Consider the following 18,742-nt stretch of genomic DNA (forward strand, 5'->3'; position numbering starts at 1 on the left):
AAATTATTACAAGGACAAGAAATCCCACAAACATAGAAAGTACTAGAATGTAAAAAAACAAAAAGAATGAATGAATGATATTTTGCCTTTATAAATTATGATCTTCATTTCTTAAAGTTTAGTAGGTAGCTAGGTGATATATTTAAGCAAAGTTGAGAAATTAAGACATTATTATTATTATTATTATTATTAATATTAAATGCCTGTCTCCTTTGAAAATCTAAGGAGGCAAGTGATGGAGTGTTCACGCAATTCCATGCTCAATCACTTGCCGGTTAAAAAGAAGCCAACAATTAACTAAACTAAACTACTCTAATCACTATCCTAAACCCCATCACTCTTATCTGTTGACAGATTAATTAATTGACTAATTAAGGATTAATTCGTACCGCAAAGAAAGATAATTAACTACAGCAAATCCACCACCAGTGTGCACCGTATACGCATGCGATTCGCAGAAAGGTGAGAAAAATAAGTATGAGTTAATTATATTATTTATTTATATAAATGAGAAATTTAAGAGAAAAGTAGATTTTATTGTGTTTTGAGTTGTTCGAAGCAAAGTGTGTGAGTGTGTGAGAAAAGTGGCAGAGCTTGTGACACACTCGAGAGGGGAAGCAGGTGGGGAGGCAGGGGCACGTGTCGTGGTGTAATCTATGAATGCGCTGGCTGATTTCTCGATGACCAGACCACAGCACGTGTCATGGTCTTCTTCCCTTCCTATCATTTTCCTTTTTCTACCATGTTTTGGTTTTTCTTTTTTCTTTTTTAACTTCACTTTCACCCTATTTACATATATTTTTCACCAATTTATTTATTTATTTTTGGTATTGTCGAAAGTAGGGGTGGCAAAAAAAAATGGTTTGGAGTTGGATAACAGTACGTGTTTATGAAATATTTACATGTTTTGACCATAACTTGGATTAGATTTCTGACTTACTTAATTGATTAAATCCGAATTAGTTTAAATCCAGACAAGTAAACCTAATCTGATTAGGATCCGGACAAGTAAATCATACAAGATTTATGTGTTTAGACTCAGACCCAGTTTTAAACTGTACAAAAAATTTGTATTTAGACCCAAATTTCAGACATATAATTTATGTCCAAACTTGATTTAATCATAATTTAACAAATTCGATAATCCTGATTAGACAGAATTTTGTCATCTCTAGTCAAAAATAGAGTAGCCAGCTCATTTCCGTTTGGTTCCAACATTTTTCTTAGATCATGTATGATGTGAAAATGCAGAGCATATATATGTACTAAATTGAGTTACATGTTATCATATATGTTGCGAATGTTTGGTTCATCTTGCTTTTGCTAGTTTTTTTTTTTATTTGTCAAATTACATAAAAGAGTATCATATTGTATTATATCATATATAATATACCTGTACACGTAGTTTTCTTGACTATTAATTGTTGAAAAAGAAAATGCAATCTGGGTCCTTCTCATGGGGGATGACTGAAGATCAGTTGATGATTAATTTAGATATCGATGAGTCATTAGGCATTTATGATAGTTGATTTGACTTGAATTTACTAATAAATTACCCTAAAAAAAGGGAAAAAATCTAGAGCCGAAACAAAGGAAATGAATGAGTCAACAATTCAATCACTATACATATTGACCTGTATCTATCAAGTATAAACACTAGAAAAATCTAGGGTAAGAACAAGTGTGATAATTAAATGAGTCATTGACTGATTGTTTGTGTTCTTACTCATTTTTAATTGCTCAACTTTATTAATAAAAAAAAAAAAGATCTACCGATTAAAATAATGCATCTAAAGTCTAAAGTAATGCCCCTTTCATTCACCTAAACACAACTAAAAGATCAAATTAAGAATATGTGGTCATGAAAGCAAATATACATGTTGACCATCTAAAAGTAAAAAAAGAAGAACTACTTGGGAGTCTATTTTGTTAGAGTTGGCATAATTTTTTTTTTTCTCTTTATACTCGAAGTACAGTTTGGATCCAAAACCAGTGTTGGGGCATGGAATAAACTATATATAAAGTGCATAAGCTATATGCAAATGCGTCAAGATCCCGAGTCTTGCAACTCAAATCTCAGCTCTGTCGGTGTCAAAAGGGGGCCAAATCAATGTTTGAGTATCTTCAAGATGTGAGGTGCCTAGCTGATTAACTAACCCTAATAGATCATCCCATCTCAGCTGTACATGCTACATGGACTTGGTGAAAACTACTATAGAATTGAGGGTTCAATTCACACACGCCATTGCAAGGCTGAGACGACTTGAGAATTTACCTTCTTTTGTTCGTGGATTAACAAGTACATTGCATGCTCCTTAGTCCTTGGTAGCTTATAAGGTTATAAGCAACAACAAGACTTCATTGTTTTTGTTTTTGATTGAGCAGAGCATGGCAGGCAAATGGTTCTAGAGAGCAAGAGGTGATCAAATGCCGGCCTGCCGGGGCAGGGTAGGTCCATTAGCTCGGGCCAACCTCTTTTTCCATGCCAAGCCCAGCCCAGCCCAGCCCAGCCGTTTTTTTAACAAAAGTATTCATGTAAGAAGTCCATACACCAGAGGAGACTAGACTACGATCATTTACGGACCGCAAAGAAGTTGGGCCAACAGAGGTTTCGAGCGCAAAATTTGGGCCCACAATGTCGAAATTGACATGGGCTTGGATCCATAAATAGTTATGGATTCGAAATTATTGGATCTGGTTATATGTTTACGAGTTCAGATTAGTAATCAATAAATAAAGTGGTCAACACTCAACACAGCATTGCTGTATAATTGGTACTCGAATGAATGATAGTCATGTGAACCAGAGACGTAAATTTTCTAGTACAATTTAAACCGGTTCGTGCCATGTGACCATTATAAATCAATTTTAACTAGCAAGAAAACCAGAGACGTTTCAGATGATATGAAAACAAAGGTAAACTCGTAATTTTGTTCAAGAAACAAGAAACAGTGGTATCTTTGACTCGAATAATCATGAATGTAGAGTAGTAGAACATCGCATATTTGGCAATCTGACGGCGTATCAGTCCCAATGACACTGTCAAACGACGGCGTTCAGGTGATTCCTGTCGGCTTGTCGGATTACAGTACTCCATTTCATGCCCATCTCTCTCTTTCCCTCCCTCCTAAACCCCAGAAAACAAACAAAACAGGAAACTTGCTGGTTTGTATTATTCGTTTTTGAAAGGCTTTTGCCCGTTGAAGATTACCGTACAAGTAGAGGCGTAGGTCATCGGCCATCCCATGCGATTCTTAACTTCCCATGAGAATGCGAATGCCTTTTTCTGTTATGCCATTTTTAGTGGTCCCCACCTTCATATCTTTTCTGCATGCGCCTTCCTCCCTTATGTTTCTATATATATACATATTGCACGTCAAAGAAAAAAGAAAACTAATACTATATATCACTAGGGAGACAGAGTCTCTTTGTATCCGTACAGATTTGGAGGTGCAGAAGATCGAGAGGGAGCATAAAACAGTCAGTGTTTGCCGGCCGGGGTAAGAGTACCACCTTCTCTTCTCTGTTTCTTCTACGTATGCTCTGTGTTTGTTAGTCGTCGTGTAATCTTAATTTCATTTTCAAAAATCTGTTTGGTTTGGAAAGAAAAGGATGCAGGTGGCGAAGAAATCAAGGATTCCGATGGGTGGAGGAGGAGATGCATCAACGATGAAGAATCTGATGGACGTCGTCAACCCGTACGAGATAGTGCGGGAGGTGGCATCAACCAATGCTGTGGTGGTTTTCAGCATGAGCGGTTGCTGTATGTGCACCGTAGCCAAGCGGCTTCTCTTTGGGCTTGGAGTCGGCCCAGCCATAGTGGAGGTGGACCGTCATGAGTTGGGCCATGATATCCATGCCGTACTCTTCCAGCTTGCTGCAAATGGACAACAGCCCACTCCGGCTATCTTTGTTGGGGGAAAGTTTCTGGGGAGTATTGAGACTCTGATGGCTTGCCACATCAACGGCACTTTGGTTCCTCTCCTCAAGGATGCTGGTGCTCTCTGGCTCTGATAGTTAATTAGTTCGTCTAGATGGTGCTCTCTGTCTCTGATCGTTAATTAGTTCGTCTAGAGATGCAAATTAAATTAAAGTTACTGTAGATAGATGGTCGATTATGGTAACTCCTTCGTTAATTTGTTGGGTTCCTCACTTTTCTATATATGAAGTGGCATGCATGCATATGCAGGTAATGTTCCCATGCAAATTTTTATGAAGGCAAGTAGACAACAATCCATTTCTGAGTTAGTACTTAACTATTTATTTTACTTATTAATTACCATTAACTTTATGAAACAAGTCTTAATCACTAATGAATTCGTTGAAGACAAAAGGTTATAAAGCATTACTTTCATTAATTAATCTCTGTATTAATTGTTTGAGGAGCTTGTAGGAAAGATATGGCAGAGTAGGATTGCAAGAAATTATTACGAGGTGTGTGATTCCGTCGTTTTCTTGAAAGATATGAAAAATTTTTGACCATGATTTTCCGATTTCCACTAACAGAATTACTATTCCTGTGAGATCTTCAATAGAATCAGTGCCTCTCGTCATCTTTGACTGGTTTGTTAGCACAGCCGTTGATATATGGTGATATCACTATCAGGTACTGTTGTCCTATAATAGGGAGGCACACACAAAAGGGCCTTCAAGTTTTCAACGACCATCTATGGTGTAGTGTGTCCTTTTAACATGCAAAATGATAGAAATACATCCCAATAACTCTGGGCACTAACCAAGTTTCAGGAGTCAGACGGGCTCATCAGTGTAACCACTTAATCAACCATTTATGGCCACGTTCTGAACTTTGATCCAATACTTGTTGTAAGATGAGAAACTTATGTGTTTGCAGGCCCAATATCCTGAGTTTAGATTCATATTACATGTCGAAAAGGGTAAACTTTTACAGAAGTGATAGGGATCACAGTAAAAAACATCATAATCATCCCAATAGTGGATGTGTTACTCTCTGGTTCAATCACAAGGTTTTGTGAGCCCCAATACTTACATCAATCAAGGGATAAGATCCACTATTAGGAAGACTGTGATGCTTTTTACTGAGATCTCTAATATTTTTGAAACTTTTATGGTATTGTTATCGGTTAAAAAAAAACACTACTTAATCATTGGCTTCACACACACTGACACAAACAATAGATTTAAGTATCCCAACTTTCTGTGGGCTAAAGGCCCATGGTTATCTTGTCATGCAAATTGAAAACAATAATGATTATTGATTAATGAGCATGAGCCAATCTGACGAATGAAACAGCCCACGGAGAGTGTTTGAGTTGGGCTGCTACGGGAGGCCATTAGGCCCATTAACCCAATATCTTTTCAAGCGGCCCAATTTGTGTTTTTGTTTTGCTGCCGTCAGATTTCGGGAGCCGTTGTGCTGAACCGTTGTATTGGACCATCGTTGCGGCTTCAATGCTTCTGAAATTTCTAAGAACATAGAAAACGTCGGCACGTCGCTCATGGTTTTCCATTTCTTTTCACATTTACAACGTTATCAAAGAATGATCTTCATCGCTCTTTATAGATCCCGACGCTTCTGATCTCTCTTGCATTTTCAGTTTCCATCGCCTGAAATACAACTGCTGGAAAACTGAGGCACATAGCTCATTAGCTTAACTTTCTCTCCCCTTATTTTCGTGTCAACCAAACAGGAGTCGGGTTTGGAGGTTTAGGGTTTCGAACTGACGTTAGCTGTTGGCTTTTTGATTTGATTATGGTGACAGAGAACTCAGAGGTTAAAGAACCCAAGAAATTGAGCCGATGGGTAGTCGGTGCATTGATTGTGTTGATTCTTGCGGTGGCTGTAGCCGTGGCTTCAACGACTGCTCCTAATTTGTCTCTCTTTGAACAAGCTAATAAGCTCTGTCACTGTGGTCAGGTATTTTCTTTTAAAATTCTTTATTTTTTCCCCAAATAACCTCAATTTGAGTACTTCGATGGTGTACCATGCCACACCTCCACTTCTCCACTGTTGATCGTTACAATTTTCGGTTATCAATTTCGTTTCTTTTCAGTTTAGTGCATTTTACAATTCATAATTTGGAATTCTTTTACTTTAAATATATTCTGTTCTTTATTGGTTATGTTGTTTATATTGGGAAATGAACGAGGACTTAATTTTGCTGAACTAGGCTGGGTTTCATCTTTTTACAGGATAAGCATAAGTATAGTGGAATGGTGGAAGACTGTTGTTGTGACTATGAGACTGTGAATCGTGTCAATGAGGAAGCATTACATCCATTGCTCCAAGAGCTTGTGAAGACACCTTTCTTCAGATATTTCAAGGTTTGCTTTTTACTCCTATAATCTACTGACCAAAATTGTGATGTATTAAGTGACCATCGTTTTGAGTCAAACTCGGATTCCAGATGAAACATAAAAAGCAATCTTACAAGGGAAAATTTCAATACTAAAAGTTTTTTCTTTTCCTAATATCCTGACACATATTGATAGTTTGATACCGGTTTGAGAGCGTATGGTGATCCTATGACTTGAAAGAAAAATGTTGCTTAGTCATTTTGGTCATATAGGATCTTTTTGATTTGTTTGTGCACAGCAATGTTTTAGAAATCTTGAAAATTTTGCTTCATGCCGTGCAAGAGGTTTTGGTTATATACTAGCTATGAAGTGCTAATGTGTACTTCACATGATGTAAACTTAATCTTTTTAATTGGTGATGAACTTTGAATGATGCATATGAAGTATTCTATTGCTGATAATAGGTTTAGTACTCTTCCACAAATATAGCAAATTTAAAAATGAAAGGAAGAAAGAAAGATTATGGGACTCAAAAAATTAATGCAGATGGAATTAAGACTACACATGCAGTCTTCAAAAATTTCAGGCCATTTCTACCATATTTGTGTCTGTGATGATTTTGATAGTTTTTTCCTCATTATCTTTTTGTAGATTTTTCCTGGTGCTCCTCAGGATGCTTCCTGTGTACTTTAGCTGTGCCATTTTCTATAATGATATCTTGAGGAAAAAGAAATTTCCATGTATTTGTGGTCTTAACTCTTTGGTCATAACATTGACTATGCATTTAGGACTTTGTAAAAGCTCAAAATTCGTTTTAAATTATAAACGGGATGCGTTTCCCATTGCTATATGTTCAGATGAAATGCCACGGATGCCCTTGAATATTGGCAAACGCCTTATACTTTTCACTTTATCGATGTGTGAATGGAAGCCTCAAATGCATCTGTGTCATCATGGAACTTTGTCTTTTCATGTCTCAGTTTTTGTGTTTATTGATGTTTTAACCTTTTGACAGTATGAAAAGTTCCACTTCCACTTGTTTCCCTTATATTTTTTATGTTAAAGCTATAGAATGTGGGAAAACATAGGATATATTTACCTTTTTTTCCTCCTCATGTCACACTTTTTGAATTGTGAAAACTGCATAACTTAAACTTGTGAAAAAATAATCTATGTCATGAAACAAAATGATATTTAGCAACTGAGTGGGTATTGATCATGGATCATTCTTCAAGTACGATAATGAAATAAATTTTAAATGAACTTGATAGTTTTTCTTGCCGCATTGTTTGAAGTATTGATTAGAAGAGTTAAAAAAAAAGAACTTTATCTTGCTTTTGTGCTTGAAAATGATATGTTTAAGCTACAATGCTGCATTCAAAGTGAGGATATAGAATGACTTGAGATATATTAATTGGAGGTTGCATTTGTTCAATTTTAAGAAAATAACCTTTTCACCGTAGTTGTACAATGCGTCTATCTCTTCAATTTTTCATCACTTCTTGGTGGATTTCAAACTTACTTAAGCTCATGTGCATCTACCTTCCATTCTCCCTAAAGCTTGGCTTTCCATCTTCTTGAAGGTCAAGCTGTGGTGTGATTGCCCTTTCTGGCCCGATGATGGAATGTGCCGTTTGCGAGATTGCAGTGTTTGTGAGTGCCCTGAAAATGAGTTCCCTGAATCTTTTAAGAAGCCTGCCCATCATGGGCTTCCATCAGATGATCTTGTGTGTCAGGAAGGAAATCCTAAGGGTGCTGTGGACCGTACACTAGATAGTAGAGCTTTTAAAGGGTGGACAGAAACAGATAATCCATGGACAAATGATGACGAGACTGACAATGGTATGTCTCCTTTCTGTTCCTGCAGTTATTTATTGGGTTTTCCTGGTGAATTTAAATTGCACAATGTAGCTACTTTTTGTTCTCCGAAAGAAAATATCAAATTTGATATCTGGTGTAGTAATGACTATGAGGAGCACAGTTAATAGCAGTCCTTGTTTTATCATGCTTATTTCTCAATTATATTTTAAGACTTTGGACATGATTATTTATTCTTTGGTTTAGCAGCTGATGCGAAATTTTGTTTTCAGCTGAGATGACATATGTAAATCTCCAATTGAACCCTGAACGCTACACGGGCTATACTGGTCCATCAGCTAGAAGGATATGGGATGCTGTTTACTCAGAGAACTGTCCCAAGTGTGAGAAACTTTGAAGTACTTTTATGAACTTCTGTCACTTTTGATTTAAAAATCCTAGTTGGTTACTAATTTCTACTGCTCTGTGTATATTCCATCCCAATGCATAGATCCCTCTGAAGAGTTATGCCAAGAAGAAAGAATATTGTACAAATTGATATCTGGCCTTCACTCCTCCATTTCAATCCATTTAGCTGCTGATTACCTACTTGATGAAGCTACAAATAAGGTAAAAGTTTCCACTCATGCTTTACTTATCAACAGAGGCAAAGAAATTTAAATATTTCATGCCTTTAACACTTCTTGCTTGATGTTATGACATCAGTAAGTCATTACTTCATATGCTGCTTCCTTTGTCTGTATTGCTCATATATGTTATGAACTTGTGGACTTGGCCATATTCGGCCAATAGCAGCGAAAACTTTGTTAGTTTTTATTCAAACTTTTAGCCACCAAATGTCATATAGTTGGATTCGGTTACCAGACGTGCATGATTGAGCTTGCGACTTCCTTCATTTCTGGCATGAGACCTTTTCAACTTTATAGAATTTATGACATGTATGTGATAAATTAATGGATGTCAGAATCAGCCAACATAAACTTAAAAAAGAGATGAATAGGAAGATATAACCCTTTTCTCTTCTTGTTGTTTCAATTTCAGTGGGGCCAAAATCTATCATTGATGTATGATCGAGTCCTGAGATACCCCGATCGTGTCAGAAACATGTATTTTACATTCCTTTTTGTTCTTCGAGCTGTGACAAAGGTAAGCATTTTACATTGATCTAAAACCAAATATATGCTCATATAGGCCATAATGAAAGGGGTTTAAAGAAACCTTTTCTCTGATGATATTTTCAGGCAGCAAATTACTTGGAACAAGCTGAATATGAGACTGGTAACCCTATTGAGGATCTGAAGACACACTCGTTGATAAGACAGCTTCTCTATAATCCAAAGCTGCAAGCAGCATGCCCCCTCCCATTTGATGAAGCTAAGTTGTGGAAAGGCCAAAGTGGTCCTGAACTCAAACAAAAAATTCAAGGACAATTCAGAAACATTAGGTTTTTTCTTGAAATCCTCTTGACTCATTTTGAGTTTAGCCTTTGTTCTTTATCTTGTGCATCAATCCTGGTGCTGTATTGCAACCTTGGCATGATGGCCTCAAACTTAGTAAACAGCACTCTAGTAACGTGAAAATCAGAGGGCGCACATTTGCGCTCCCAAACCCCACAATCATGGGATTCCTCATGCAGTTGCTTGCTCTTGATTTACATTGAAGTTTTAACTTTTATGAGGGGGAAAGGAAAAATAAATTTATCCTCCTAAAAGGACAAAACAGATTCAAAAGTTCAATTGTTTTTGGCATCATATGTAAAAGATATTGACTTTGGCATTTACAGTTTTTTTTAGTCTTTACTGTGGCATACATTGCTTGAGAAACTGTTAAAATATTAACTTATTGCTTTCCTATGACAAATTCTTCAACTGGACTATCTGTGTCAATAGAATAACTACGTATTGTCATTACAGTGCATTGATGGACTGTGTGGGCTGTGAGAAGTGTCGACTATGGGGAAAGCTTCAGGTTCTTGGTCTTGGAACTGCATTGGAAATCCTATTCTCTGATAATGGTGGACAGCCGGGTCAGACTGTAAGTATCATTCCTGAAGTTGGTTTACTTCTCAATTTCAATTTTCTTCTTAGTGTATTGCATATAAACAAAGAGCCTTGTGCATGAGAGTTATTTACCTCAACCTTAGTGGCTGATAGAACATAATTATGGAGAAAAATTCATAGAATTTCCATAGACAAGTTCAGTAATGCTGTGAACTTGTGTTCGTGTTGGTTGAATGAGTTCCTATTGTCACGTTGATGCACACAAGAATTTGGGGGCAATTTGGAAACATAGATAGTTGAAGGCTTCTAGGTAGAACTAGAAACCCTTTTCTTCTACTGAGATGCCAGCGTAGCTGATCTGTTTTGGTCCACCATTTGTAGCTATTTGGACAAGCACGTGAATGATGTCAATTCTGAAATCGGTTCTGTTTGATTTTTCTTTCCCAGTTTTGGGAAGCCATTGATGACGATTTACTTGTTATTGGTATACATTATGTTCTGCTTTGAAGTGGCTCTGGCCTTCATCTGCAGTTGCATCGGAATGAAGTAATTGCCCTGACAAATCTACTCAATCGGCTTTCGGAATCAATCAAAATTGCACATGAAATGGGACCTACAGCTGAAGCAATCGCGGAAGACCAGACTCCGTCACCTATATCTCAAATTAGCCTTTGGAAGAGAATATGGGCATCTATTGTCACAAGGTTGGTAATTGCCGGCTCTATAACATCTTAGTCTTTTATGTTGCTCATCCACTGTTTTTATTTATGCAGATAACATTGACCGACTTATGAGGAGCTTCGACTTTTAAGTAGCCATACAATACTCTGAAGAAGTCTGAAGAAATAGTACAGGAAACTGCAGTTTGTATTATCAATAAATAAGAGCAAAACAAAAAATAAATAAATATTGCTCAGATATTGTACAATATTAATATGCATGGAATTCATTGCCTCATGTTTTCAATGTCGCCTACGTTTTGTTTTGGAAAAACTTGGGAGATGGGGATTTGACAGAATCGTGTATTGAAAGTTCTCCATGAAAGTTGAACCAAATTTTCTTTTATGGATGTAAGAGTTCATCTCAAACCCTTCGTTCAAGAGGACGGGTATTTAGTTTTAACTTTCATTTGAGTTTATTTCTTCTGTATGTTTTGTTGCATAGAAAAATCATTTGTGAGTTCTTTTCTTTTGTTGGATGTTTGATTGTCAAGACTCGAAGAGGACCCTTTTACAACTTATATATAGCACGGGATCAAAATGAATTGCAGGAAATAATCAAATGTATCACAGGAAATTGCATATATATAGGACGAAACCCTGAATATATTTGCAGGGAATTGCAGGAAATAATGAACAACATATTGCAGGCAAAATAAATTTATTGCAGCGAATCAAAATGAATTGCAAAATGTATTGGAGGGAATTGCCAGGAAAGTAAGAGACAAAATGAATTGCAGGGAATAATGAACATATTGCCTGCAAAATAAATGTATTGCAGGGAATCAAAATGTATGCCGAAAATAAATGTATTTGCAAATGTAAATTTGAGAAATATTGCAGGAAAATAAACATATATTGGGGGAAATTTTAATATTGCAGGAAATTATCAAAATATTGCAGGATTTCATATTTGATTGAAGGGAATTTGCGAATTCTGATGTCATGGAAAAAAGGGGCAATACACACGTATGAGTTGTGACCCCCACAAACTAAAAATTCAATATAGTCAGACCAGTGCAAGGAACCTACAATAATTACTGTGAGCTAAAGCAGGATGCAAATATATTAAGATGGGCTTAGCGCGACTTCTTTACACGTTTTGAGCGCCTCGTCGTCTCTTTTCTGGAATCATCAGGAGTTTTGGTATCCACAAATGGCTGCAAGAAAGTACCAAGTTGTCTGAAGTAAGAAACTGAAAATAAAAAACATCATTACAAGTGCAGAAATAATGCTATGTTTTGCTTCAAATAGGTAAAGCTTTCAAATGACTTCATCGTTATGACCACCAATTTCTAATTTCATTAAAAAAAAAAGGAAAAAAGAAAAGCCTTTACAAGCACATTCAAGGACATTTTAACAATAGAAAGACAAAAGTTGGTTGCACAAGAATTCAAAACTGCAAAATAAAGCACGAAAATAATTGCATAACTACGTGTGCTCAGGTTTGAGGGTGGAGGGGAAGGGACTAAAGCATATGTTATGCTCTACAGATCCTATTCGATACCTATAACGATGGATGGATGCAGAAATACACATGCACATTATAGATGAACACTTGAGCTTAATGAGCTTAAACTGCTGAATAGCCTGAATGATTCTTTTGAACACTGGAGCTTAAATTGCCTAATGATTCTTTATCTCTTGGACATATTTTCAATGTCTCCACGATCATTCTTCTCCTAATGCTCTTGCTTCATCCACCATATCTTTCTCTTCAACCTTGGTCCAGGAAAAATACAAATCTTGGGCTTCACTGATCTCATCCTGCTACAAGCGTACAACAAGCCCCAAATATCAGGGATCAAGTACATGAATCCTTGATTTTGAAACCACTTGCTGTCAACTGCATGGATTCACGTTTCACCCCTCAATCTTATTCAATGCTATACTCTCAGCTAAAACTCCCTCATCCATACCCTTACTATCATTACCAGCGTCTCTGCCTACTTAACTTTCCACATAAGTGTATATGGCCATACACTTGGACAATCTTACTTCATCTTATCTTCAGTTAAATATACTTCTAGCTTAGTTACTTCTAACTTCATTCGGATGACACCAATGAAAATTATGTTCTAAACCATGTTGCATTTAGGCCTCGACTGTGATGCCATTAAGAGACAAGATTGGATAAAAGTTATACTACCCCTTATTTAGCGCACCCTATGGCTAGGATGCGCAACTAAATATTGCATATCTAATCCTAAAGGATGGGACTTTAGGTGCAGCAGACAAAAGTTGGATGACAATATGAACACAACTTCAGTATATTGTCAGTTTCTGTCTTCCTTTTAAACCTGTCATGAACCCAGAATCCTTTTCTGTTCCTCACTTTATTCTGTCATATCATATCAAAGTCCATATATGATCCGCCAAGCAAGGCCTAAAATTTGCGTGGCAGTTAAAAAACCAACTTCATGACTGAAATTCTGAACATTGAACTCTAAATGTTGTAAAGTTACATGAGATTGGAGAAAATATGACAATAAACAAACGCACATGCATTTTCCTTCTTTTCAAATAAATGCCCATGCAATATGAGTGTGGCGACTAACCTCTTCCCATTTCTTTTGAAGTTCCAAAAGTTCCTGACAGTACGAGAGGCACTGTGCATGATAGACAGCAGCTAACTCTTTTATCAATGCCTTCCTCTTGATGATACCGATCACTTCAGAGCAAAATATGGGAAACATGAACATAGAACAAAGTTTTTGTGTCAAAGAAAACACAATAATCCTCAAATATTCACAGCACGACCTCAACCAAACATCTCATCAACGCATAATATTAGTATAGTATTAAGATGAAAGAATTTTGAAATTATTAGTGTCTTCAACTATGCACACCAGTCCCACAAGGCCACAAGCCATATAAATTGCTAATAGTTTAAAGTGTGAGGAAAATGACACATGTAGGATACAAAATATTCAAGTTACAGACCTCAATGCATGTCTCAAAAACAATAAGCATCGCCAAGTTCCAGTAGCCATTCATAAAGAAATCTATTCACCTAAACCTTGAAAAGCAAACATGGATTCTTCTAATTGTTCCATTAACATAGATATTGAAAGTAACCAACACCTAAGGTATAACAGTTAATTGGGCTAATCCAGTTTTAACCATTGAAGAGTTCAATTATTGAACCATCTACAACAACACAACCACTCCAGCAAATCCATAATCATATAGAAATCCCCTCAAATAACGCAAACCCACATATCATCATATCAATTAACAGCTCTAAATTCCTGAGAGTGATGGTCTAAGAACACAATAGGCACAGAAACTAGTCATATATTCTCAAATTGCTAGACCTAACTAGGCAGCATCGACCACTACACAGGCATAAAGAATGAAATTCTTTAGAAATAATTAAAAAAAATATATAATTCAGAGAGTTACTTCGACTGGGATCAAAAGGAGGAGCATTGGTTTGTGTTGATGGTTGCTCAGATGGAGGATCATCAGCGGAAGTAGGAGGAGGAGGAGAAGAAGAATTAGGTTGTTTCTCTTCTTCTTCTTGCTCCATCTTGGGATTCTCGCTTTCTGGCATGGAGTGTTTGACTGGACGATCTCCTCAATTCGAGGTTTATTGTTTGTTAAACTAACATCGAATCCATATCCATCCACAGTTAGGAAAAGAAAATCAAACTGCCATTAAAACATTCCGCACTGTTGAACACTCGAGACGACGACTAAATCCAACACCTTTGCACAACAGGTTTTCAGACGAAGATTAGGAATGGATCCGAGCCAGGGAAAGAAATCAAGCCCAATTAATAAAACGGCTTGCCAGAATATCCAGGCCTTGTTCGGCCCAACTGACTTGAATCAGGCCGACTTAAATTCTACAGTTTCGATTGCAATTTCAGAAGCTTCTAAAGCCCTAACAGTTCCATTCTTTTGCCGATCGATCCTTTCTTCGATATCAAGGTAATTATATACATGAATTACCCCTCTCGCTTGTTGTAGCTTCGATCTTCGATGACTGTATTTTGCTTTCTTTGTAATTCTGGATGCGAATTCAGTGCTGTTGCTGGTATTTTTATTTTCTTCTCTTTGTGATTTGAATTGTCCGTTTGGTACTCGAGGAAATGCGACAAAAGATGTTAAAAGCATGAACACTAGCATTGTGTTTTACTTCGGTTTAAGGCTCTGTAATCTGCTTTCTTGCAGAGACATGATGCTTCAAGAGAAAAAGTCTTGAAATTTAAATCTGAGGAACGGAAAATTTTGACAGTTTAGTTAACTCACTAGCTTTGACTGTATGCTTTCTTCGAGATGGAAATTTTCACCCTCTCATTACTGGGAAAAAAAATTGTTACTCTAAGAAAAAATTTGGGAATAAGTTTGCAGTCCTTATGGGGATACAAGCTATTTATCCTGGAACATGAAAAGCTTTCCTAGTTGAAAAGGTGACCTTACTCTGTAGAATTTCCATGTTATGGAAGAGATAAAGAGGTGGGTGGTGGAACCGTTCCTTACTGACATTGTTAGTTAGGAAGAGAATGTGATACTGACATTGAATGCAGCTCCACCAGATATAGTGTAATTTGTTGTTCTTGTTACTTGTAGATTAGAAAAAACAAACCATAAAAGCCTGGTGTATGACTATAGCCATCATGTAGTGGTTGACTGAGGGTCCTCCTCTGAAGAACGACTAGACTCCATTTGAGCTGGACTTTCTTTGCATTTTCTTTACACCCACTTTGAAACCTCTAAAGCGGAATCATATTTCTGCCCCACTTTTGCTTTCCTAATACTATCCAGAGTTCTGAGTCCCAATTCAAGATCATGGATAGACCACTGACCTTTGTGGCATAGAAGCACCTATGTTACCTCCTACTTAGGCAAATTAGATGTTACATATCCATAGCTTGGCCCATTTGGTAGCCTAATAAATTATTATTAAACCATATCCATTTTTTCCTAGTGAAATTTTATGTAGTACCCATCAACTCTTAGGAGAGAATCTGTCTTCTCCAAAGATTGCATGGTCGATTCTTATTGTGAAACAGATCAGCTCAAGAGGTGTAATTTTGCTGTTCTTGTATTTGATATGCTCGTGCGACCTTGCACTACGGATCAGGATCCTCTGTTATTCTTTGAAATTTTACGGCTGACATGGCAACAATATATCTAAACTATAAGATGAGAAATTTCAAAGAATGACAGGGGCATGGCGGCTGTAGCCATCTAGATCCCTAACATTTCTGTCTTAAAATAAGTTTTCATAGAACCTTCCATCAATTGGACTAATCTTGGAATTCAACTTGTATGAGATTACCAACTAACTTCCAAGAACTTTCTTTTCTTTTCTTTTCTTTTTTTTCCCCATATTTGCTGCAGTCAAACCTATCTCAAACCAACTCTATATATATATACATGTTTACCTTTTGTTTCTCTCCAACCCATTAAGCCTCTCCCATTCCCCAATCTTCTTGCATAGATATCTTCCTCTCCTAAAACCCATTTTTTTCAGGGGAGCTTTATTATGGAGAGACCTGTAAGGCCAAGGCAAACGCAAAGAGTAGTTTCATCAAGTGATCACATGATGAATTCATTTGCACCAACCCTTCTCATATCTCACCAAAGATCTTCAAGATTTCCGAAGTTGGAGACCATTTTTGAGGAAGGATGTGAAAGCAATGATGAAGTTGTTGTGCCAAAGAGGGTGTTGTATCTTCTGCCTTGTGTCTTGTCTTTGTTATTGTATTTCTTGACATTCAAAGATTTGGCCTGAGATTTGTATATATTGCAATATCAGAAGCTTTTGTTCATATCAGAAGATTTGAATGGACCTGCTCAAGATAATACCAAAATTGGTTCAGCCCTTGTATTTAATATTTATGGGAGGAGGAGTACATGTCAACATGCAAGAGGATTTTGATTATACATCTTTTGAGACACATTGATTTTTGTACATTATATACTACAATCAAATATTTCTGTCTTTCTTTCTTCTTTATGGAACAATCATTGTTGAAGATGAAAGTGAATTGCCAAATTTCTTATCTCCTGCCATAGTTTTTAAGCTCTTAATTGTTTTGAAGAATCATAAACAATTATTGGTCAAAAGTTGAAAATAGGAAGATACCTTATCCCTCATTTGTTGCAAGGTTGTGGTTTATTTTCTTTCAGGGGAAGGTGTTATTAGAAATCTTTATATACATGCTCAATTTGACTAGATAACTCCATGAAACACCATTGCTACTAGTTATGATTTCAATTCTTTAGTTAGAATAATCAAGTCATCAAAAACTAATTCTTCCATAATTCAAAGGGTCATATTATTTATAATTTAAGAAAGAATGTGGCATTGAAGGTTAATTTACAAATCTGAAAAGAAATTTGATTTCATGGGAGATAAATACAAGAGAATTGTTATGGAGGAAATAAAGTAGTGTAGGAATGCATCAAGGAGCAAATCTACACAATAGAAGATAAGAGACGAAAGAAAACAAAACAGGAAACAAGAACACCGCCCTCTTAGAAGTCAGAACAAGCTGATGATTAAGGTTTTGATCAGGTGCTGCTTCTTCAACAATGGTCTCCAACTTGGGTGAGCTTGAGCATCTCTTGTAGGATATGACTTGTGGAGGTGCAACTTCTGCACAAATTGTCATGTATCTCATGATATATGTATATATATATATATATTCTCCACTGTTCACAATTAGGGTCCCTGTGATTGAAGAAGAAATGTAGCAGAAGAGGAAGAGTATGAGCTTGGTGTTTAATTTGGTAGCTGATTTGGGTTCTTGAGAATGACAAGATGCAGAGAGTTTTATACATGGACAAATAGTTATGAATAGAAAAAAAATGGTAAGGAATGGGTTGGCACCTGCTGAACAATCAAAGGCAGACAAATAGGCCAACATGAGACATTTGAATTAGTCTAGTCTAAAGATTAGAAAAAGCAAAAAACAGCTAACAATCTTGTTGTTTGACTCCAACGGCATACAAGTAAACACCTAAACCGTATGATTCACTGAAAATGGGCAAATGGCATGGAACGGCATACAAGAAAAACGGAACAATCTTTATCCTGAATGGGCCGATCAGGAAGGTGTTACTGAAGCATCACACATGATTGTGGCCCAATAGGAGTATGGACTCTACAGTACATGATAGCCCAATATAACTACTAATGCGGCCCATTTAAGAATGTGTCATTTAGATTGATTGTGTGCTAGTATTTGCTAATTTGGCAACCTAAACACTCGCTAACTAATTCAACCTTCTCCCAAACATGTCAATAACTTTCTCAAGCCTATAATCTCACATCAATATGGTATATCTCAAGCCTATAATCTCACATCAATATGGTATAACTCAATCGAGTGCCTTATAAGCAAAGTTTGGACTCTCTCACATTAAGAAAAGCGTTTTTGGGCCTAAGTACCGTGGAGAGACTACCCATGAAGATCAAAATCTTGCTGGCTCGATGTATCCATAGTGATCCGATCAACCCAAAGAGTACAATATCATTGGTGTGTTGGGCTCGGATTTCAAGGAGTTAACTCTTGATCCACTTGGACATGCCCTCTACTCTACTTATTGGATCTGACATAACCCAACCTACAAGTACGGGGGTGTGTGAAGACGGTATGATAAAGACCTTTCACCTTTGGAGAAGTTGGGTTAGACTCTGGATAGATTTGCAGCATCCACAAGCCAAACACATTAAGATATTGTCCGCTATGGATCAAGACCCGCACAAATTTATTCCTTTAGGCCCAACGTCCTCGCTTAATTCAAAAAAAATCAATCTTATTAGATTAAGTTGTTGAAACTCTTTATTTACTAACCTCTCTTTCATTTCTTAATCGATATGGCATCTCATCATTATAATCCCACACCGATCTGTGGATTGGGATTATGTGACTTATAATCAAAACCTACACTCTCACATTAACAAAGTTA

The 18,742-nt window shown here is 36.8% G+C and overlaps 3 protein-coding genes and 1 long non-coding RNA gene across 4 annotated transcripts; 3 read left to right on the forward strand and 1 right to left on the reverse strand.

Moving 5' to 3' along the window:
* The first annotated feature begins 3,616 nt into the window (after positions 1-3,616).
* LOC120014665 (glutaredoxin-C9-like) lies at positions 3,617-4,014 on the forward strand. Its single transcript, XM_038866684.1, has one exon. It carries the CDS (start codon positions 3,643-3,645, stop codon positions 4,012-4,014), a length of 372 nt encoding a protein of 123 aa, XP_038722612.1. The 5' UTR covers positions 3,617-3,642.
* Positions 4,015-5,450: 1,436 nt separating this feature from the next.
* LOC120014817 (endoplasmic reticulum oxidoreductin-1-like) lies at positions 5,451-11,216 on the forward strand. The gene is made up of 10 exons (XM_038866892.1): positions 5,451-5,896; positions 6,172-6,303; positions 7,860-8,118; positions 8,367-8,477; positions 8,585-8,703; positions 9,136-9,240; positions 9,336-9,538; positions 10,008-10,128; positions 10,626-10,798; positions 10,868-11,216. The coding sequence occupies exons 1-10, from the start codon at positions 5,732-5,734 to the stop codon at positions 10,869-10,871; spliced, it is 1,392 nt and encodes a 463-aa protein (XP_038722820.1). The 5' UTR covers positions 5,451-5,731; the 3' UTR covers positions 10,872-11,216.
* A 453-nt stretch (positions 11,217-11,669) lies between these two features.
* On the reverse strand, positions 11,670-14,518 carry LOC120014819. Its single transcript, XM_038866893.1, has 3 exons — positions 14,219-14,518; positions 13,372-13,484; positions 11,670-11,973 (listed from the first exon to the last, which is right to left on the reverse strand). The coding sequence occupies exons 1-3, from the start codon at positions 14,367-14,369 to the stop codon at positions 11,893-11,895; spliced, it is 345 nt and encodes a 114-aa protein (XP_038722821.1). The 5' UTR covers positions 14,370-14,518; the 3' UTR covers positions 11,670-11,892.
* A 132-nt stretch (positions 14,519-14,650) lies between these two features.
* On the forward strand, positions 14,651-16,765 carry LOC120014821. The gene is made up of 2 exons (XR_005471638.1): positions 14,651-14,749; positions 16,299-16,765. It is a non-coding gene; the product is annotated as an uncharacterized LOC120014821 (long non-coding RNA).
* Positions 16,766-18,742: the final 1,977 nt, after the last annotated feature.

This window comes from Tripterygium wilfordii, chromosome 14 (assembly GCF_013401445.1).
Source record: "Tripterygium wilfordii isolate XIE 37 chromosome 14, ASM1340144v1, whole genome shotgun sequence".
NCBI classification, from domain to species: domain Eukaryota; kingdom Viridiplantae; phylum Streptophyta; class Magnoliopsida; order Celastrales; family Celastraceae; genus Tripterygium; species Tripterygium wilfordii.